The sequence below is a fragment of the Platalea leucorodia genome (assembly GCF_965183815.1).
Source record: "Platalea leucorodia genome assembly, chromosome: 8".
Classification (NCBI taxonomy): domain Eukaryota; kingdom Metazoa; phylum Chordata; class Aves; order Pelecaniformes; family Threskiornithidae; genus Platalea; species Platalea leucorodia.
The window spans coordinates 42,367,806-42,391,231 of NC_138830.1; the positions used below are offsets into that span (position 1 = coordinate 42,367,806).

The window sequence follows — 23,426 nt, forward strand, 5'->3', positions numbered from 1 at the left end:
AAGGAGACAAGACTTCTTGTAAACAAATCAGTAGGTGACTTTTGAGGCCGCCTGCCCCATTAAAAGAATTGGAAACTCTTTCTCTGAGTTTATATAATCTAATTAGTAGACCTCTACGTTTTCTATAAAAGCATACAGTGATGTTCCAAAATATAATTACAAACACTAACTTTTTCTTTGAAAAAAACATCTTCTTTCATCACTTTATAGAAAGCACTGTATCTATAGTGCTGACCACGAAGAATCTATAAAAATGCAAGTAATTAAGATTTCCATTAATGATGACAAATACATGTTCCCTACTTATCCCAGATGAATAGCCGTAAACCATAGTACAAGTTAAAAGACACATTTATCTAAAACAAGACAGTTAAATTCAAATTTCCAGAAAGAGAACTTTTGGTTAGGATAACAGCTTAATCATCTCACATTTTGAGTTAAGCTGGAGAAATAAGCGAAAAAGTCAAAGAAGTGCCCTTAACAGAGCTCCACACTGCACCGGAGGAACCACCTGCTGATTGACTATTACATTACTGCTTAAACAAAAGCAGCATGGTACTGAGTTGTTTTAACATTTAAAAATTGGAAAAAGTAAAAAAAAAACAAAAACAAAAAAACAAACAAAACAAAAAACCTGAACAACAATAAACCAACAAACACCTCTTCTCCCCCCCCAAACAAATCCAAAAAACAACCAGCCAACCAAAAAAAGATTACATTTGTAAAATTTTCAGAGCAGAGTCTGCAGCTACTCAGCAAAGATCAGGACAACGTTCCTCAGGAATCTGCCTTTGCAAGTTCCCAAAACAAGAGAAAACCTTGCATGTAAACACTGGATCTGTAAGAAAATGGACTCCTAAGAAAACAAACTGACAATGATGTACTATATATAATTCAGGATTTAATCTAAAAAGGAATTCCATGGCACAAAGATTGAAGAATTTGACTGCTACTCTCTTGTAGAGATATAATGGAAAAGAGTGAATAGAAGAGCCAAAAACTTCCTCAACATGGAGCAACTTCTCAGCTCTTCATAAAACATATTTAAATTACGAACTAGTAACACATAATTCTTAAACACAAAGATTTCTAGCCATACTTACTGGCCAACATAGAATACAATAGAAACCTAAAACTTTTAAACAGCTTTTAACATACGACATTCTGATTTGCTGAATTGCTATGAAGAGGTATAAGAAAGAACATAAGCATGAAAGAAAGGGTTTCAAATTTGTGGGCAATTAAAGGGAAAACAGCATCTTGTTTTTTCTCAGCTGACTGACTAGCAGATGCTTCAGCACATGACAGACAGACCCAGAATTCTTTTAGCTCCTCCAAACTAACTAGCAAACTCCACAAAGCTACATTTAGGTGGGAAAGGATGGGATTGCCTTTGTTGACAACGGTCCACATTCCCAGCCAGGCATAACATGAAACTACATCTTCAAAGCAACTTTCCATTGTCCAGCTTAAATCTTACGTGCTACATACTTGGGAAGTGTTACTTCCAAAAGATTTCCTTTTGGAAAGGCACTCCTTCCTGGGACCCCAATCCTACTAACACTTACTTGTATACTTAAATTTAATGCTACATGCATTTTTCCTCACCGGATCAGAAAATTTTTCTTTTCACAAAATAATTACATTCCATCAATTCTTATCTACTATTACAATGTGTAATTGAAGCACTTGAATTTGAGGTTTTCATGCAGGAATATTTAGGTAAATTAACATGGCAAAAAAATAGTTTGTATATAAACCCAACTTTTCATAACATTTATGCCTCTTTGGCCTAAAACAGAAAAGACATTCCAAGCAATTTTTAGAAACAACCACATATCACAGTCTGCAGAGCTCACAAGTATACTAACGCCGGCACAGCTGAGCTCAAACTTGAGTGCCTACAGTTATACCACCGTGGGATTTATGCTTATCGGATTTCATAAACTCATTTCCCAGTGGTATGGGAGATCCTGTGCTGCTGAAGTGCTGAGTTTAGGCTAGAACATAGAACAGGTCACTTTTTGCAAGAGCAGTGATGTTAGCCCAGCTGAATTAAGGCCCTTATACATACTAAAACCAAGAACACCCCCCCACGGTTGTGCATAATAATGTGTTGTGAAGAAAATGCATTATGCCCAAATTGAGGGAGAGAGAGCAAAGACTACGTGTTTCAGTTCACGCTGACCACTTCAGTCAAATTTGCATTTAAACTCAAAACCAAGTGTTGTTTCATCCACAAGGAGTAGAACACACTGTATTCTATTATTGGGTTATGGAAATATTCAAGTATTTTCAAAGCCTTGGTTTCAATATTGATAGAATCCTCATATAATCACTTTTAGCTATTAAATATCACCTGCCTTAAACCTCCTTTCAAGTCTGAATTAGACAAATCATTTTTCACTCTGGGTTTCAACTGTTGTATCATGATACGATGCCTTAGTGCACAGTTGCTGCATTGTATTCTCAAGGCAGTTGCACTAAAATAGGAAGGAGAGTTTCACATATTTTTGTGACTCCTAGAATTTCTTCTAGTGTCAAAGACTAGATGAATGTCTCATAAATCTTAGATAGTGTTTCAGTAAAATGTCAGATAGTGTTACTGTACACAAGGATGACTCCCTGGAGAAGTCTGAAAAATGACTCCATTTGCTTTTGCTGAAGTTCACCGTACAAATTCAACGACTGACGCAAACTAACACTCCTCCACTTGCCAACTTCATCATAAAGCTCAGGAGTCAAAGGAGCGAGGAAGGCAACACAAAGCTGCCAGTGTATTTCAGTCATGCATTTTTGGAAAGCGCTAAACATGGCTTGACAGCATATCTCCTAGCATCAGTTCTGCTATGGCAGGTATCCTCCATTTTTAAAGCCGACTATCAAACAGCGTCAAAAGCCTGATGTTTACAAAGCCTTGAAAACAGATGCTCCACTTTGAGTTAATAATCTGATTTAATCAATATAATGATGGAAATGTTGTGGTTCTACCACCTAATGTCTTTCAACTTTTATTACAAACCCACAAGGCAGAAGGCACTCAGCTGAATAAACACAATAGGCACCGCGTTACTATTCTGATACGCTACAAATCATATACAAATTATGCTTTAGCAAGTTAAAATCTACAAGGCAAGCCTGTAGCTTGCTCTCTCGTAGTCACAGTTCATGACAAATGAATGCACTAACTGTAGAGTCTCAATCCCACATCAGTAACTGACAAATGTGCAAAGCGAAAATGAATTATAGGTCTTTTCATACAGATAAAGAAAAAAAAAATCAAGAAATTATTCTAAATGAAACTATTAACAGACAATAACTTCATTAACTATTCTTCCAGAGTCATTCGTTATATGAAATAAAAATTCATCATCACTATGCACAACTGCACAAATGTCCACTAATCAACAGGAAAAAAAAAAAATTCCAAAGAAATAAATTTAGGCTACAAATCCCATTATTTGCATCAACTTGCAAGTATTTGGGGATATTTCCAAGTTTTGTTTTAAATATTTGGTTGTTTCCAACAGACTGAATGAAAACTAAACAAAAATATTTTTTAGAGGTGTCCTACCCTCATACATTCCCAACAAGTGACATATTCTGCTAAAAATACAGCAGGGTATAAGCACATTATTAGTACAAAATAAAACACATTTTGCAGACTGCATCATTCTATACAGTTCTTCATAATATCAAAGTTTAACTATAAAGCCACCTGTCCCTTCGACTCCCTTTTATTAGTACAGCTTTTTCTTATGGACAGTTGCAATTCCAGAAGTACAAAGGCAACTCTTCACAGCTCATTTCTTCTGGGCTTACTTCAAATTGTGTGTCAACCAAAAACGCTAGCATTTTGCCCTCTTTTGAAGCACTTAGCTTGCTGTTTTCACTTAGCTTTGGTAAGGTGCAAGTTCAGTACTAATTTTAACAGTGTGTAATTTTAACAGTGTAAATACCTAAGTTGCAAGTCCAGTGCTAATTTTAACTTTGTAAATACCTCTCTCACTGGATTGAGATGTCTAATACAGTTCCTTTTTGTTCTTTGCTTTAGTAGTAAAATGTTTCTTCTCACAGTATCAGGAGTTGTGCTTGCAACCCACTTTTCATTTATTTTATCAGAACGCTTTTGAAGAGCAGAATGACACTTCTTTTATTCAGCAATTGCATTAGACCTTTTAAGCGCATTTAGACACAGCTCCCCTTCAGTGCAAAGAAATACTTTAAAAATATGACTTGTCAAAATTACTATCAAAAAAGTGACAGTAGCAAAGACAACCGATATTGCTAGTAAGCCTGGCCACCACAGCCCAAAGGCCCAGCGTTCTGGTTCAAGAGCAAGTTCAGGTATCACAGAAGTATTGACAAACTCAGTGTTTGACTTCAGAAAAATTCAGCAGAGGAGAGAAGGTAGAAAAGATGCACATAATATAAATGGAAAGCATTAATAAATACGTCTTAGAAGCTCTTCCTTTTAATGGAGATGGGACAATTCAAACTGCATAGTCATTCACGCATGCACAGCCACTGCTACTGTGAGAGTTCATTTTCTTTAAGCCAAACATTCAGAGAAAACTGAGCTGAATCCACTTAAGCAAACACTGATTTGTAGACCACATTCAATCTTCTGATATTACAGTTTCTACAGACATTATGATGATCTTGGAAAACTCAACATGAACTGAATTATGGGCCTGACTTCTTCCTTCCCCCTTCTATTTCAAGACTAGAAAGAGGTCTACCTTTACCGGTGAAGCAGTTACCTGAGTCTTTTTGCTGTTGGAGAATTTTATGCTTAGTTTTCAGTCTGTTGGGTGACTGGGAATGATAAATCACCATTGTCTGTACACATGGGAAATGAGAACAGACTTACTGAAGTTGACAAGTTACCAAAGCTCCAAGAGACTTAGAATAAGTGCAGTCTTAAAAGGCACATAAAAGGAGTCCCTAAACCTTTCTAATTTCAAAGCTCTTCAAGCAGACATTTATTTTAGAGTACAACGAAATAATCCGATTGAGTTCTGACCTGGTGGAGCATGCACAGCCCAGTTCAAGAACCTCTTTAAATAAAATAACTAAAGCCATGCTTAGTCTTTTATTAAAGAAAAAAAAAGTGAAAGATTTGTGTAAAAAAGCCTACGAAGACATAAAAACATACACAAATCATAATTGCATACCTAAGATATGAAACAGATTCATTGTACTTCTCAATTACCAAGCTGGCAGGCTGAAATTACTCTACTTATGTCCCAAGCCATAATTCAGCACTACTTGAACCACACATAATAAGAATATCATGCTATTTGCAAAGCTTTTCAAAACAGAGCCCTTAAAGAAGCATAAAAAAGGAGACAAGGTTGATAAATCAGCTTCCTAGTTGACTACGTTAGAAGTTTCCTTCTTAATAAAATATGCAAAAGATACACACCTTCTCCTTCACCCACTTCAGCACGATCTGGCTTTGTTTCTTTGTGCTGTCCTTCTGCCACTTTCACTGCCACTGCTCTGCAAATAGCGCCCAGCTTCCGATCCAGAGAGCGGACTCCTGCCTCTCTAGTGTATCTAGCATAGAGACAATTGTTTTACTGGTTGATATTCTTTGTACAAGAGATCTCTTTTGAATGTAAACATAACTTTCTGGTTAAAAAATACATCCAAATAAAATGAGATGTGAAAGGCAGTGAGACCTTGGGTTACTCTAATAAACAGGAAAAAATGTCACATGCTTTTATCAACATAATTGTGGTTTGCTGATAAAATTGTAAAGAAAGACAAATTACTGAGTGGTAAGAAGACATGACTAACACCTGGTGTCAAACCTTAGTGAAATGCTAAACAATGCTCCAATAGCACTAAGCTCTTCTAAGATGCATAAAAATTAAAATGAAGAACTATTTTAAAATTCAAAATACAGTTCACTGGAAGTTGAGGAACTGACTGTAAAAGAATATTTTCTTTTACTCAATGAATTAAAAAGAAACACCAGACAATAACCCTCACTAAAATGCCGAAATGCTGTTCCTGGTCATAAAATACTTCAATTCATTGAACACTGATACGCTTTCTCCATTGGAAATGAGCTAGTTTCAAGTCCAAAAGATGTTCTGATCAATATCTTTGCTCTCACATCCAGCAGAGAAGTAGTTCTAATTAATACAAGCTATTTAAAACACCACATTTTAATTTTTTTAACATAATTCCAATTTTTAGACAAATGTGGCCCATCAAGTCACAAGAAACAAAATGGTAATTTCCATTTTTCTATGAAAATGACAGATGTAAAACTTCTTTAAAATAAAGGTTGTCTGCTGCCAAGACCACTGCTTCACACACTGAAGACTGCAGCAATACCAGCTTCAAGTGCTTCTGTTTATTCATAGTGCCTTACCAATTGTGCCAGCACAACTGACTGTGCGCACACTCTGAGAACCAGACCAAGGAATTCTCTAGAGAAGGAAGGCTGATTTGGTTTAGACCGCAGAACCAGACAGAGCTCAGGAAAGAGCAATTCCATAAATTACCAACTGTTGAACTTCTGAAGCTATTAAGGACAACAGATCTTAAGAAATGTTTTGTGTTATCACTTTATAAATTATTTACTAGTTACCAGAAAAAGAAGTTATTTAAACTTAAAGCAATGAATAACAGATTTACCTGGTAATTATGTCCAAAGTGGTTACTTGTGGAATCTGTATTTGTTGTGGAGTCAGGCCATGTTGTTCAAGCTGCTTAGGAATCAAGTGTCTATGTGCAATTTCAATTTTTTCTTCTTGTGTGTATCCTTGGAAAGAAAAAGCATATGTTTACTAGTCTTTTTGTTTACACACTATAATATAATAAAATTTCTTACCATTTATAACTGTAATTGAATTAAACAAAAAAACCCCAGCTATAATTTAAAAGGCTGTTGGTATGATACTTTGTGGTTATTCGTAACTTCATGGGAAAAAGATGCATCAGCCAACAGCCAGTTAGAAAACAAACACATCAATTAGTGAAAATATTGTTACAGAATGTATCAATATATCTCCATATACCTGGAGCTGAATTTTCCTAAGTGCAATGCCAAATTTCATTCTCATGACAGAGGCCATAATGGAAGCACGCTGACTAGTCTTGTTTAACGGTTCTGGCCATTCAGTCTAGGTTCCTGGCAGGCTTACCTTAAGGAACTGCTTTTCCTTTCAGGAAAAGCACCCCAACATTGTTTAAGGACTTGCAATAGCTACTTCAATGAAAACATTGTAGTGTTACCTGGAACTTGAATAATTTCCATTCTGTCCAGCAGAGCAGGTGGGATAGTAGCTGTAGTGTTGGCTGTAGCTATAAAAAGGACTTGGGACAGATCAAAGGCTACATTTAAGTAGTGATCAGTGAAACTGTGATTTTGTTCTGGATCCAAGACCTTAAAAAGAGTGAACACAAAATTGATGCAGCTGCTCAATTAGAAGTAAATAAAATATGCACATTTTTATTATATTCCACTTGGATCTGCCAAATCTGACTTTAGAGTCAGAAAACACATTATGACTGCTGCTAAAGCCTGACCCTCAATATCCTGCCTTGCTCTGATTACTCTGTAACTACATTCCACACCACATAAAAAAAAAAAAAAAGTCGCTTCCCCATTAGTTCTTTTTACCCTTTTCTAAAGATGGTTGCAGCATTTCTCCAATCACCAAGTACCCCCTGCAATCTATCTCCGTGACCTTTCACAGATGGTAGAGAGCCGCCTTTCAAGGACGCTCAGCACCGTTGGAAAAGCAGTCCATGCAGTCCCATGGCCTTGTATGAGTACAATTCTCTCAAGTAATCCCTGACTCCAAACCTCATCTGCTGCTGGTAGCTCTTCTTTCTCTAAGCACACCAACCTGAGAGATCTCACTGTGAAGACCAAGGGGAAGAATACAGATTATCTCAGCCTTATCTGCTGTCACTAAATCACCTGCCCCATTCATTCAGCTTTGTCCAGCCTTTTACTACTAATGTAGTAGTACAAGCTCTTCTTATTGCCCACGACATCCCATACTAGCCTTGACTCTAGGTGAGCTCTGGCTTTCCTAACACAATCTTTGCAATTTTTTTTTTTCCCAAATTTTGTGATAAAAAAAACAGAGACAAAATTAAACAAGCACCAAATAACAACAACGCACAGTCTGACCAACCTCAAAAATTTACTGCACAAGTAGAACCATGGCTTAAATAACAGCGTTGTCTTCCTGTTGCTTTTAGTACTACTTATGTGTACTAATGCTACACTTGCATACATTTAAGCTATTATTTGAATAGGCTGTTTTTGTGCATTAGGTGATGAATCCTCTATATATGTGGATCACGAGCGTACTAAGGTGCTGTCTTCTAGGTTTTTTTAACAGTGCTGAAAATTGTAAGTTCATTGTATATAGCAATCTACACTTGGCTTCTATATCACCACCTATGAACCACCTTCATTCCACCCCCCCTTAAAGTACTGCCACACTTTTCCTTCCCAAATGATGAATTATCAATGCTACGCTGACATGAATAATTCTCATGTTACAAATAATGGGACCGAGGCATCTCCTGAGAAATAGCACACTGCTGTCAAAATAATTTATCTGCCTATACCCAAATGAATGCACTCCTTGTCTTAGCAACTTGAATTATAGCCAAGAACAGTGTTGATAATTCTAAAAAACTGAAATTGAGCACTTCTTAGCTAGTTATGAAAGAAATAACTCTGAAGTCTCATTACTCTGAAATTCTGTTCAGTCTTTGTAAAGTTAAAAATCTTTAGAACATAAATGTTTTATGATCAGAACAAACTAGCAAAATGCTTTTTTTACAGAATGCAGAAACACAGAACAATTTCCGATTTTATTTGGAAGACTGCACAGATTTAAGACTTAATATTTGGAAATGTATTGCAACTGTAAAAAAATACAAGTTATACGTTCCCCTTAACAGTGAAATCTTAAAACATACTGAAGCATATGCCTAAATTCTAAAACTAAGGTTGGAACTCAGTGAATGTTATTGTTCATTGGCTATAAGCTATTCAAAAGCTTCTTTTCTTATCCTCTTCAGCAGGCAGCTGCTATCATTTACTCCCTTCTTTACTGGTGAAGGAAAAGGCCTTGAAGCATCCTGACTAGCCAAGTGCATAATTCAATCAGAGTTACAGATGTCTCTTACCTCAACTGGTCCTACAATCTAGTCCTAAAATCTGAGGGGACACAATAGGCAGCGTATCCAAGCACAGCATCTACCAACTGTCTTCAAAGAAAGTAGATCTATACCAAATATTAGTCTCCCATTCAAAGTCTACTCTTGCAAATTTTTCAAAACTGATTTAAACAGCAAATCCTAATTCAACTTATCCTTTTTTTTTTTTTTTTACACTGGTAACACAGTATTTCCACAAAATTCCAGTCTATTAGCTGAAGCATTTGCAACCACTTCCAACTATGTTGAAAAACAACATATTCTGACAGACCAAGTTGTTTTTTTATAACATTTATCTACACACGTTTATATCTTTCTCCTTCTAGTCTGCAAGTAGAAATTCTCAAAAATCCTACTAAGTGCTAAGCTGGTGCTTATAATATTATTTACAAAGATATACAAAATATCAATGCTGTACTCATGCACACACAATACTATTCAATAAAGGAACCTGTAATCAAAATTAACTCGGATTATAACTAAAAATGTGAATAATCTGAGATTTTCTACGAGGGCTAGAGTTTCTCTGGACTAGTAATTCTTTGTCACGGTAACTATTTCTTAGAATAAGACATAAAACAACACCAGGCCTCTACATTTAAAACAGATTTTCCAAAGCAAATAGAACTGTTCTTCAGCTAGGTTATCAGTGCTAAAGTTCAAGTTCAAAAGTTTTCAAAGATATTCAACTAATACAAAAATATTAACTACAAAAAGAACATTCAGTGAACAAAACATCTTGGTTAATTTATGGCCAACAGCTCACATGCATACAAAGGCTTCTCTGTACCAGCATTTTATTACCACAAAATCCAGAATAAGTTCCATGAGCATTTAATTGCCTGGCTATGCTCCTGGTCTAATTTCCCTGCATACAAATACTCACTATCAGGCACTTGGATCCATTTCTGTTTTCTTCTGTTTTAAACAGAGGTCATCTAAATTTAGACTAAAACATTCCCTTGTTGATGAACAGTAACTGGAAATAGGAAGACATTCTGTCTTGCTTAAGCAACAACTCTGCAGAAGCACTGGAACTAAACACATATCCGGCAATTATAAAACATCAAGCTTTGCTTCCAAGCTTACAGAGTATGGCAATTTTCTTCTTGAATATACCCCTTTGTAGACAGTCAGTGAGAATTTAACACACCTACACATTAAGGAAAAAAGGATGTGCCTTTTATACTTAATGATGGCACTTACCAAACAAGAAGCAGCAGTCTGAAAAACAAATGTGCCAGTTAGGTGACCACTTACTATTGTTTGTTCTCCTACATAATAGCCACCTTTGCTCATTCCAGATAGACTTTCCAACAATGTAAACCACAAAAAGCAGATGAGAATTAAGCTGTTATGTCCAGGCATGAGTTCTCCATTAGAAGAGGTAAAGCACCTGCTTCAGGATGTTTAGACAGCAGTAGAGGCACATACAGATCTCACATGGGAGCAGCCCAGACACAGTTAATAGAGCAATTACTTCTCCAGATGCAACTAATGGTCAATTAGTAATGACTTACATAAAGACTGCAGCCCAAGCAGACAGTTGGAAGCTAACCTGACGAGCCTCAGCTGGAATAAACCATGGCAGGAGCTGAGATGAGTATCACTGAGAATATGGTTTTAAAATATGGAAAACAGCAACAAAGTATCAAAAATTCAAATACAAAGAATTAAAAACTAAATTAATTTCATCTGCCCTCACACATTTGACAGGATAGAAGAAGAACAGAAATACTAATTCTCTGCTGCAAGACAGGGAATTAAACATAAATTAAAAGAAACAGCAAAGGTTGAATAAAATGAACAATATTAATGTACAGATCTGGATTCATGGTTGGAACACTTCCAGAAAAAGTTATTCTCTTTCCAAGAAATGCAAAATCATTGGTTCATTACTGATTTTGACTGCCTGGCAAAGAACAGTCAGCTAGCTAACAAAATTTGATTTTCAGGTATTTTTTTATCCATACATTGACTAGATTTAGGCCAGCTTAGTTCAGTATCTAAAGGAGAAACGACAAAAAAAATGTCAGCAAACTCAGGAACAGAGCTCATTACTATTAACAGCAAAGAGTAAATAAAACCCCGCAAACGAAAAGTACAAAGAAAATGCATTTGAATATTTGTTACACGCCCTTGCTTGTTTTCGTTGCACTTAGAGGCTTTTCATGCACCCTAGAAATGTGTACCACACACCTGAGGAATACACAGGTAAAGGACCATAACTGTCATTTTTAAAAGCTAAAAAAGTGAAGCCATAGTATCTTCTAGCACATTTAAATTATTACTAGTTCATGTTAACATGCAAAGATCAAAACAGAGCTCTCAAACCATAACCTGTTCATACGCTGATTTTCAAAGAACTAGTTGGCCTTGCCAAAACAGTAATTTTATGCTATCTACCAGGAAGAAAATAATGACATCCGTAGAATGTCAATTGACATTTCATTTGCAGAAAGTCATACGGCATACAGAGGAGCTCATGACACTTTAAGTAGCATTTTTCATATTCAAATCACTGTATTAAGCACTGTCAGTCAAAAAGTCATTAGAATGACTCTGTAGGCAAATATTACCAGAACCACATTCATACCCACCTACAACGACCCAGCCACAGAAGTTACCACACCTTAAGTCTGACAATTGAGATGCTTCTAGAATTACGCCACCTGAATCATTTCAGTGAAAGTGAGCCAGGCTAGCTCAAAAAATGTGGATAAATATCTTTTACTAATCCAACTCCTTTCGACTGAAACAGGTAAAGAACAATCACAGAAGCAGTTCAGCTGAAACAGTGATAGGATAGTAGCTGCTCCAGCCAGAGAGAACATAAAAGAAAGGTAGACAGTATAAAAATATAGCAGTATAAGGAAAAACTAAATGTACACAATACCAAAACCATTAAGTGCACTAGTGCTATATCTGCACTGGACAGCCTCAAGTGTTTCAGCCTAGCCCAGCCTTGCTGTGCCATTACCTTCCTCATTCCCTCCTGTCCTCCTCATCAGTGCCAGCACAGGAAGATGTGCACAGCCTTCTGCACTAAGATGCTGGGGGAGGGCAGTGCTCTTTGTCTCTTCCCCATACCTGAGGAGACTCTCCTTCCTCTCTCCAGCAAACTGCTAGAACAAAACCGCTGAATATGCAAGTCAGCGGAAGAAGGAATTGTACTGGAATATCATCATGTATCACACTCCAGGGAAAAAGAAGGCAGAAAGAAGGTTCTGGCAACTCATTACTGCTCTCTGCTACAGACTCCAATACATGAAGCCTGCAAGGCATAGGTCTCAATTCATGTTCTTCATCATCACCCAAGTTTTAGCCTCCTGAAATCCCAACAACTAACCTAATTAATAACATCTCAACAGTTGATGCATTTACAAAATATTCCAACAGTATCTTGTTCACCAAAGTCCTTACTTGTATCTCCTAGATTTTACTTGTGCCCTTAAGCAAGTCAACTTTAACACCTCTAAACTCTTTGTGATAAAATAACTACACCGCTTACTCCAAAATTAGATTAATTTATACCTTGGTCTGACTCCCAGAATTTCAGAAAACACACACTTAATAGCTGACTCTCATGGAAAGCAAACACTCACCACGTCTTTATCAGTCGAGGAGTGGGGATCTGTGACTTCAATGAAAAACTTAAGTTCAGAAAGTTAATTACAACACTAATTAAAGAAATGCTGCTAAAAGAAGATGCAACTAGTCCATATTACATGCTAGGTAAAATGCTTAGCTCCAATATAAGCTTGCACCATCAAAAGCTTAAAAAAAAATTGTTCCAAGAAAGAAAGGGAAAACCTGAAACAAGTCCAGCTACCGTCTGGCTGCTCTACAGTTCTTTCTTACAGCTAACAGCATTCGGTCATTAAAAAAATCAATGTCTTAAAGTCCCCCAAATAAGTAATGTTTAAGGCTTGAACAGTCTTTAAATATACAAAACACTTAGCACAAAATACATCCTTGTGTTTAAATACAGATCACTGAGATTAAAGATATTTTACTTAGCATACTATATAACAGCATTTGCATTGTGCACAAGTAATTGACAGAAATCCAACATCAAAACAGTAGCTGGTATTTGAATAAAAAAGCTGACACTGTCATGCTATCTTTCATCCAGTGAATCTTTCTTTCTGACTCCAGTATTTTAACTCTTTTTAATTACAAATGAAAAAATGCTTGTAATTTAACATCTCTTACCTCAAGCAAGGCTGCTGCAGGATCCCCCTGCAAGCTCTTCCCTAGTTTATCAACCTCATCTAACAGGAATACTGGATTGTTAACCCCAACAGTCTTCAGTCCATTGATTATTCTGCCAGGCATACTGCCAACGTAGGTGCGCCTGTGAGAAATAAATGTATATGGGGAAAGAGGGGACAGACGCATGTAACAGGAGTAGAAACATCAAAAATAAAGGAAAATATAAGTATTACTCTAACCACTCTGGCTTCTTTGCAAAACTTTTTGGAACTAGTTGATAAAAATACGGAACATGCATCTGAACTAATATAAGCAATTATACTGGCAGATGAAAATTCCGGTTCCATGGTGCACTAGTTGGTTTGGAAAGATAAACATGTGCATTAAAGTACATCCAAACTTTATGGCTTGCAGGCATTTTACATGATTCAGTACAAGCACCCTTGTATTGTATGAACAAGGGGAAGCAGACTTGGGAACCTCATTAATACTAACATTTTAATGATGATGATACTGGATTTTTGTCATCACAACGGAGTTCATACAGCATGTTACAAATCAGGGCAAAATTCCAAACATGTTGAACTGTCAACGTCCCCTGTATATACAGCATGCTTTAATTAACACTCACAAAAAAATAATCATATTTACTACATCATTTCAACATGAAATAAAAAAAACTAGAATAGTGCAATGGAACAAAAAAGTTATGAGTCTGAATTTATTCAGCAAAGGTGGTAAAAACTTTTTTTCATAATGCACAGAGCAACATTTTACATGCATGTATGTCCCTTATTTGCTGCATTTATCATAGTCTTTTCTGCTTGTGCCATAACTAAACAAAATACTATAATTAAGAGTATGAAATGCCGGTCACTCGAGAAGAAAGAGATACATGAAGTGCTGAGTTACAGTACCTATCTCATGACCCTCACAAAGCAGATACGCAGAACAGGCCTGCTTTGCCATATGATCTGTTTTAAAACAGTCCAAAATAAACAGGATGACATTTAGAAAGACAAAACTAAAAATACCATGGGAGTAATTTCAAAAGATACTAGAGAAGACTTTAAATATAAAAAAGAAAAACCAGCTCAAACCACACAGCAATGATGTTAGTTCCATGTAATATTTAACCACTGAGGGAATAAATTGCAGTTACTGTATTTAATTCTAGATCTGAGCAAAAATAAAAGTTTTAAAGATCTTTTAAATAGCCAGAAATGCAACAGACTTTCAGTTTGCCTACTGCCACCTTCATGAGACAGCTGCTAAAGACTGGAGCAGCCAGCATACAATAGTTTATCACCTCACCGCTTTTGTGTAGAGTCTTACTCTGCAGTGAGTGACTGGATTCCTCTCCGCTCAGGATCGCACTATGTAACATTTATTACAGATCAAGAATCTGCATGGGGGAGCTATTATACTAGCATGCCACTTCACTCTCCATCTGCACACAGTCAACCTTGCCAAAAGAATGAAAGGATCCTATAAAATGCAATCAGAAAATTACAAGACTGAAGCAGAACTAAAGTTCACAGAAGTGAATCATTTACCAGTGCAACCAAATTAATCATTGTAGCAATTTTGGGGGGGGTTTGGTTTCTTTGGGGGTTTTTTGTTTGTGGTTTTGAGTTTTGTTTGTTTGGTGGGGGGGTGTGTTTTTTTGTTGTTGTTGTGTTTGTTTTTTTTTTTTTTAACAAAAGGTGCTTACCGCACTAGTAAATAATTTTATATGCTTCAGAGACAACGAAGCCTGTTTTTAATATTCTATTTATACCAGTAATAGGAGAACATAATTAGGTAAACATTAAAGATTCTTCTTTCTTGCTTGGTACATTATTCAAGTACTTCTTGAATTCAATGCTTAAAGACATTACACTTTTTTTAACACGTTTGTGGTTTTATATACACAAAGTTTTATCTGATCCTTTTAAATTCTGTAAAATTTTGAGATATCTATGTTCCATCTAGTTTTGAGAAACAGCTGTTGTTTATAAACTAAACAAAGTTAAACTGAGTTTCTCTAGTCAAGGGAAAGCATTGTGAATAATCACTCTTTCTCTCCCTTCACCATCCAATTGCAACAACACAGGTCAAAGGATAATAAGTGCTAGGTACCAAAAGGTTTTCTGAATAATAAATCTGTTTGTTTATACCCATGCATGTGCGCACACACACCACTTTTAAAAACTTTTTTGGAGTTTTTCCAAATAGAAGCACTTAAAAAAAAAACAAACAGGAAGAGATTTTTCTTTCTTGAGACACAAAAAAACCTGTTGTTATTAATAGATTGAAATACTTCTTTTTCCCCTCAAACAACCCTGAAAATAGACTTCAAGTCACAGTTATTTTAGATTCAAGTAGATTTGGGTATTTAATGATATATTTACACTTGTGGAAGATTCTCACAGATACAGCATCTTTCAGTAAGACTTAACTGTTGTACACAACCAAGTTTCTTAACATTTTAAAATAAACCACACACTAGGTAGGCTGAAACACAATGTATCAATATCTGCGGTGCAGAAAAAGCAGAAAAAAGCAAATATACCCGAGACAACTTATGACAAGTCAAGTGAGATCAATATCTTGGAGAAATAGAATTTTAAGAGTATAAAAATTGAGTGACTTCTAAAGCAAGCAATAAGAAAAACATTCTAACAGTGACAGAAGATCACTAATTTAATTTTTTTTATGCACCCTCTCCAAAGGAGGTCTTGGGTCATGAGCTAGCATATAAAAAACTTCAATAGAAATCACAGTCCAACTGAAATGGATCCAATGTTATGAAAAGGATGAAATGGTTCCCTATACAACCCAAGAGTTCTTCAAGAAACTCAGAGGTCAAAATTAAAAGAACTATTGTTGGAAATATGGAGCAGTTCTGCAAAATACTCAGCCTCCACAGAATTAGGGTTAACAGATGAGAAAAGCACACAGTGGCTAGAAACGTTCTGCTCTTCCTTTCACTACCTGACAATTGACTGTTCCCACACTTCCTCTCTCTCATACTTTCTTCTTCTCATTTGTGTTTTCAGTCATCTCTAGGCATGGTCAACCTAAAGATCTAACTCCAATATAAATGTTTAATTGATACAATAAATTTCAAATAAAAGCACGCTTAAATTAATTTACGTAATTTGATCAGGTATCACAAAATAGAAACTCGGACTATAAATTTTAGGATAACAAATACCTAGGTATCAATTGATTCTTCCCATATGTAACAGTTTAAATCTGTGATACATCTTCATTTATTAGAGATGGACCAATACCTATTTTATTATACTATTAATCAAAGACTCAAGGTCTCCAAGGCAAGTAAAAAATGCTAATGCAAGTGTCATATGTAGGATGACAAAGAACAATAACATAGTATTTTACCTTGGAAATACAAACACAGGTAGCCTGCTTCCATTTCTAAATGGTTATTATGGAACACATCTCAACCCAAAAGTCCTCAGTAAGACAGGCCCTGCAGATATTTACATATAAACCCACTATAACACATTAAAATTACAAGCAGATATGGCCATTTATCCATCTGGACATTAACCTTTGCCTTGCAACTTGTGAAACTGCGTATTGCTGTTTGTGAACAGTAGCCACTGAATGTGATGTTATTCTTTATTTTCAGTATGTTAGCTAAGGTTAAAAGGAGGAAAAACAATATTCTGCGTTAGCATTTTTGATGATATAACGTGGCTTTACTCATTTTTTGATGCGCTGTTTCTCTCCATGCATTAAACCTAGAAAGAGAGTCAGCTGCTTTCCATTCAAAACAGGAAGTACCGATCCAGATTCCTGGTTATCTCACTTGTGTAGCAACAATTAAACAAAACCCTTAAGAGCTCAGGCCACAGAAGGTCTGTAATTTAGTAACCTTATTATTTATTTTTAAATCAGTGAAAAGGTACCTTTAAAAAAAACAGAGTTGTACAGCATGTCATTAGGAGCTACGTATCCTAGAAAATGTCAGACAGACAGCTGGGAAATCTAACCTTGTCAGCTCTCCTGATGTAAACTGCGAATGTGTATGAATCGAAACCCTTACAGCAGTACTAGTATTATTGATGAAAACATGACCCACTTTCTTCATACTGTTCTAAAGACAAAAAGTTTTAAATTGATTTTAACTACAGTGGTTTTCAAACTGCACAGGTAGGAAAAGACAACAAAGTTAATGCCACCAAAGAAACTATTCCTGAACTTACTTGCACAAGGTCACGGCTTATTTTTGTGCAAGGCCAGAGGTTGTGTCTACGCAAGCGCTTTACAAATGTATCTATGCTTTATACTTGTATAACAAAGCTATTCCGCTCACAGGTGAAACTGTTTGAGGTTTGTTTTTTTCTAGTGCAACAAGGCCTGTGCTGTGAACTTCTGCTAGCATAGCTGTACTGGTGAGGAATCACACCTTTTCTCACACAGATGCAGCACTTGAACAAGTCTTCAGCACAGGCCTAAGCCAGAATTAAACTATCCAAACTTCTAGAAACTGAAAAGTGACAGTAATACAAGAAAGAGTGCTTCACATAGAGGTGAGAGAGAGAGAGAAAAGAGCTTCACAGTGATCTCGCCAGCACCACTATAAATAAATGGTGCAATTACATCTTTCCTTTTTAAAAATAGAAAGCCACACACACATGCAACAGAGAAGATCATATAGTTCCTGTATAAAACAAAATATCAGTACTGAGGAGATCTTAAATGCAGTGAGCTTCTTGGAAAAAAGTCCTAAGTCATCCTTCAGGGTGGTTTGTTTGGTTTTGGTTTTGTTTTGTTGTTTATTTTTTTGTTGTTGTTGTTGTTTTTTTTAATACAAGTTAACAACAAATGTAAACCAGCAAACTTTTACATATGGTATGGATGAGTGGTAAATGCAAACAACAGCTGGAGGATGTCCGATAAAGCAATTCTGTTTTTGTACCAAGATGATGATTTCATTTTGGGAATGCAGAACAGTAGTAGCTACTCTTTACCCAATCAAAAAAGGATTCAAAAACTCCAGCTGCAGGCACATGATCCACACTGAAATGGCAAAAACTGGGTGTTTCCAATTGCTCGAGTTACACGTCAGGTGGAACAGTACACTTACTGAAACACCACTCCCCACCCTCCTGCCATCTAATATATTTTATCTTGCTTGCTGAATCTAACTTACAACAGTAACAAGCAGCCAAAGTGAATGCCATTTCAGGCAATATCTGCTTGCAAGTAAAACTGAACCACAGGGGTTTTTTTAATCTTCTAGTACATTTAGTACATTTTTTTAAATGTTTAGTACATCAGTAGGTACATATACTATCATGCTTCTGCAATGTTAATGGAATCCTTAACTTAAGCCTTAAAGCCTAATAAAGAGCTTTTAGGAGAAAAAGGATGGCTCCTGACATGTAATATTAGAAAATCAGCCTAATTAACAGTAAAACTCAAGGAACAGCAGCCTGTGTTTCCTCCACTTTTAGACCACTTCTGTAATTCCTCTCTGTGACTGCCACCAGATGCATAATACGGATTCACTCGACTAGGAATAACCGGAAGGATTTATTCATGCAAAAGGACATTACAGAGAGAGGTCTACAGAAAAGTTGTAGTTTTAATTTTTTTAAATCTTATTCTGAGAAGCAGAAAAGCAGAAAAAAAAATGAAGCAGATTAAAAAAAAACAGTATGCAACAGTTCGTTTTGATTTTACCTACAAAAAACTTGCAAAAGCAATCGGTTACATGGGATTCCTCATACTAACTCCTCTAAAGTTTGTTTTTGAACTATACACTTGCATGTTGAAGAGTAACCACATGATACTCTTGCTAATTCTAAATAGTGTTCTCCTTTGCTGATGAAAAATAAACTGTCTTATCAAATACCTCCCATCAGCTAATTTCAAGTAAATTTTTTAATATGAAATTTATAGGGGTTAGCTTCTAGCATGCATTAATAATTTAACAATGCCCTCAAAAACACTACAATGACAACCATAAACACATGAATTTAGAAGTTTTTAAAAGCCTTATTATCACATGACTCTAGCTGTCTTTATTCTTTATTAGGTCTAAGCACAAGATAGAAAGCCAAACAAAAAAAGGAAAACAGTAAGGAATTACTGGCAACTGAGTAAGAGCTGATGACAGTTTTACTTTTACTCATCATGTCAGTTGCACAGATGTGGTTTCCCTGTTGCAAAGGCTGCAGTACTGCTCTGCCCTGGAAAAGTCTCTAATGCTTAGCATTCAACAGCCTCTAGTGGTTTCAGTTCGAATAGCAACGTGTTGAATCACATTTTAAATTGGTTTTAGGATCCATCCTGAAACATCAGAATTCTTACTTTTAAACAGTGATTAACAACACAGTTTATGAATTACAGGAATAACACACAGTGAAGGAGGGGGACAGAATTTCGCTTCTTTTTCCATTAGTGTGGAAGTAAATTGGTAAAAAGGCCAGCTATTGCAACGGTTTGCAAAACAATCACATACACGTGCACGCACACGTGCTGCTATGCAGTAAAACGCTACGGGTTAAAACAAGTGTATCTACAAACCCCCAGTGGCTGCTGGGTAGACCAAAACTACACTAAGAAAAAACTTACAGATGATTCTTGCAAGCTACAAACTCTAGGTAAGTGTCAAACACTCTGGAAAACAAAACTGCAAATTTGCCGCAGAAGAACGTGCACAGGAAAAAACGCGTGTTGCTCATTTTATCAAGGGTACTGAACTAAAGGTTTACAAAACAACTCTGAATTTTCAAGTTGTCGTCAAGTACAAAATCACCATTTTGTCGCTTTTTCATCTCTCATGTTCTTGTGTAATAAGTGATCAATAGTATATTATACTCTAGATTCCTAGAAATATGTTATATTCCAGATTCCTAGAAGTTTATGCATATGTTCAGCACAAGATTTCCCAGTGAGTCTCCCGCATTCCTTCCAGTTGGGACTGAGAGATTTCACAACTCTAATGTATTCACACATGCAACTAGCTTACACAGTCAGAACTCTGAAGTCTGATACCACAAAATGAACTTTTATTAGGGCATTTCTTCTAAGTCCTCATTAAAATTACATAGGGAAGAGATAAGAATACCAGGGTCCTTTTTATGCCTTGAAAACAAAAAGAAATTACAGAATAACCTAGAATTGAAGCAAGAATGATAGTGTATTCTGATGACTGAAAGAAACACCATAGCTATTGGGCAGAATTAACTGCTACATGGCACCAAAGAAATAACTGATAGCTTTAATTCATAATAATTTACCTATTCTTATAAGCAATTTTATTCAATAATGTGACTTTTAGAAAAAGAAAACCACATGGTTTTACAGATCTTTAGAACACTAACAAATTCATTATTCTAAATTTCCTACACTGCATGCAATAAGCATAAAATATGTTTAATGGAACCAAAAATGCCGCACTGATGTTTGGCAGTTACTTACCTACATTACCCATTCATTATGCTTCCAGTTGCAAGGAATGGGGAACGGACTAATAAAAACAAATGGTTTAAAAGACTAAGAAGTAGATACGTAAAGAGATGCATGATCAAAAAAAAAAGTCCCGATGAAAGTCACCCAAAAAAATCTTCCAGCTTAAGTGTCCTTGTATAAACTTTCTTTTGAAATGGGAAAATAGTACACTAACAAGTTTGAGATGCTAACTCAGCTGCTATCCTCTAGCAACTTTTAAGCATCACTCCCAGTTTTTACTCCTGTTTTAGCAACAAGCATGGTTATAAAGTAATGCATTGCTATTCATAGGCTATTTTGTATAACTAAATCTTCACATCCCTCTTAAATGTTGGATTTGATTTTTCTACTTTTTAAGAGTTTGCATTAGACTTTCTACTGAATTTTACTTCAAAGTGCCAAAATGACTGAAGATGAAATCCCATTCTCCACTGTGACAATAAAGGGCAGCAGCAGAAGGAAAGAATAAAGGCTGTATCTCAACACTAAACATCCATTCCCATTACTGAAATTCTCTCCTGAATAATACTATTGAATACCACGAAAAATCAATGAATAACTACCATTGTTTAAAATAAGCAAAATTTCTCTGTATTAGCTAAACAATGAAAATAATCAATATATCCTGTAACAAACAAAAGAAAAGCTTGCAATTACAAAAGGAAGAAGTAGTTACCTGTGGCCTCGAATATCAGACTGATCACAGACTCCTCCTAAAGCAATTCTGTGAAATTCTCGACCCAAAGTCTTTGCAATTGATCTTCCAACACTAGTTTTACCAACTCCTGGGGGCCCCACAAAGCAAAGAATGGGTCCCTTGAGGTTGTTTTTAAGCTGTCGGACAGCTAAGTACTCCAAAACTCTCTTCTTCAACTTCTCCATAGCATAATGATCATTATCCAAAAGAATTCGAGCTGCACGAATTTCAAGGCGATCTGTCAATCATTGACAACAGAAAAGATATCAGCACATTTACCTTTAAAAATGGAAACAATTCATTCTACAATACAATAGAAACAAACACATTCTCAAACATGTCCATCAGTGCAATCCCCCTGACACACACACATTTCAGACAATGTTTTCCTAAAACAAAGGTATTGTAATTCTCCTTTAATAAGGAAATTAGACATAAGCTAGACAGATCATAGTACTGATAATAAAATTTTAAAAAAACCACCTTTTTACTGTGTCACAGATTGAAATCTGGTTCCAATGAACTTAGTACCTATTCTAGAACAGCAATTCAATGATAGGCAAATTTTTCAGCATTTGCTTTCTCACAGAAATAAGTCCGATCCTGTAAGGTCTTCTCAAAAGATAAATTCTTCCCTATGTCTTCATCATCTACTTTTGATAAGAGTCTATAACTATCTCACAAACAGCGCAAGATCCTATTGGCTTGAAGGGCAGGCTTTGCTCGCTATGCAACACTTAAAGTGATTTGGCACTGTAAAAAAATACCCAATGGTCAGGCCTTAGCGGTGGACATTAACTAATGCCTTACACAGAGCAGGAATTTCTAGCACAAAGCAGCTGTCTTCTCCCTCACTCTACAACATAAAGAGAGTAGGCAAGAAGCAGTAAAGTCTATCAACTCTGCACACACTCGCCCTTCAACTTCTGTGCATTCCAGATGCAGACCTCTCATACCAGTAAGTGTGCATATTTCACATACAGACAACTGTGATTAAATTCTCATCATCAACCATGTAAATTTTTGTAATGAACCATTGAACAAAAAATTCACTAATGATCATTAACGTTCTATTGGATCCTCTATTTTTATATTCATGTATATTTTTATTCATTGTAGCTATGGAGTCCAAAGCATCACTTGCATGAATGTGAATACAAACTTTGCAACTTTGCTTAAAGTAAAAACTTCAAACTACATGTGATATGGCATAATTTTGCAAGATTAAAGAACAACTTTCACCAAAGAACCATTCTGCTAGGACATGAGTGTCAACAAATACTTTATTCATTTTGGGATTCTTTGAATAATGATATACAGAACTGCAAAGATCTTTTTACAGCTTAATGATTAAAGAAAATATTAACAAGAAGATTTATGAACAGTCAAGGCTCTAGTCTAAAACGGCCAAAATTCATCACCACACGTACTAAGCAGGCAAAAGATAGACAAATGTTTCTGCTGGTGTGGTATGTTAAATTTCTTTTTAAAATTAGATTGTTTTAAATGCCATTCAAAAGGTTCATTCTTCAGTAGCTGCTAGAAGGAATTAAAATCCTTTTCTCCAGCAGTACACCTTCTGGAAAGTCATTTTGCCCACTTAATTTACTTGTGTGGGTCAGTAGGAAAAGTCACATTTGATTTTCTACTCTTTCCTTGCTCTCCATTTTTGCATACTGTTCCCATATTAATTGTATCACTCTCTGCTCACAACTTTTGAAAACTGTGGTACAAAGCTGACATGATACTGAGGTTTTCTACTGTACCTGAAGTTGTAATTATTAAAATTAATGACAATTGTGCTTTTTCCTCTTTTTGTTCCTTACCAAACTTGATT

The 23,426-nt window shown here is 35.9% G+C and overlaps 1 protein-coding gene across 2 annotated transcripts in view; it reads right to left on the minus strand.

The window, feature by feature from the left end:
* LONP2 (lon peptidase 2, peroxisomal) overlaps window positions 1-23,426 on the minus strand; it is a 45,472-nt gene that overhangs the window by 15,902 nt on the left and 6,144 nt on the right. For both annotated transcript variants that reach the window (XM_082320445.1, XM_082320446.1), the window contains exons 7-11: window positions 21,569-21,827; window positions 13,420-13,561; window positions 7,255-7,405; window positions 6,655-6,781; window positions 5,429-5,562 (exon numbers count right to left, since the gene is read on the minus strand). In XM_082320445.1, coding sequence (XP_082176571.1) covers window positions 5,429-5,562; window positions 6,655-6,781; window positions 7,255-7,405; window positions 13,420-13,561; window positions 21,569-21,827 — 813 coding nt within the window. The remainder of the gene's footprint in view (window positions 1-5,428; window positions 5,563-6,654; window positions 6,782-7,254; window positions 7,406-13,419; window positions 13,562-21,568; window positions 21,828-23,426) is intronic.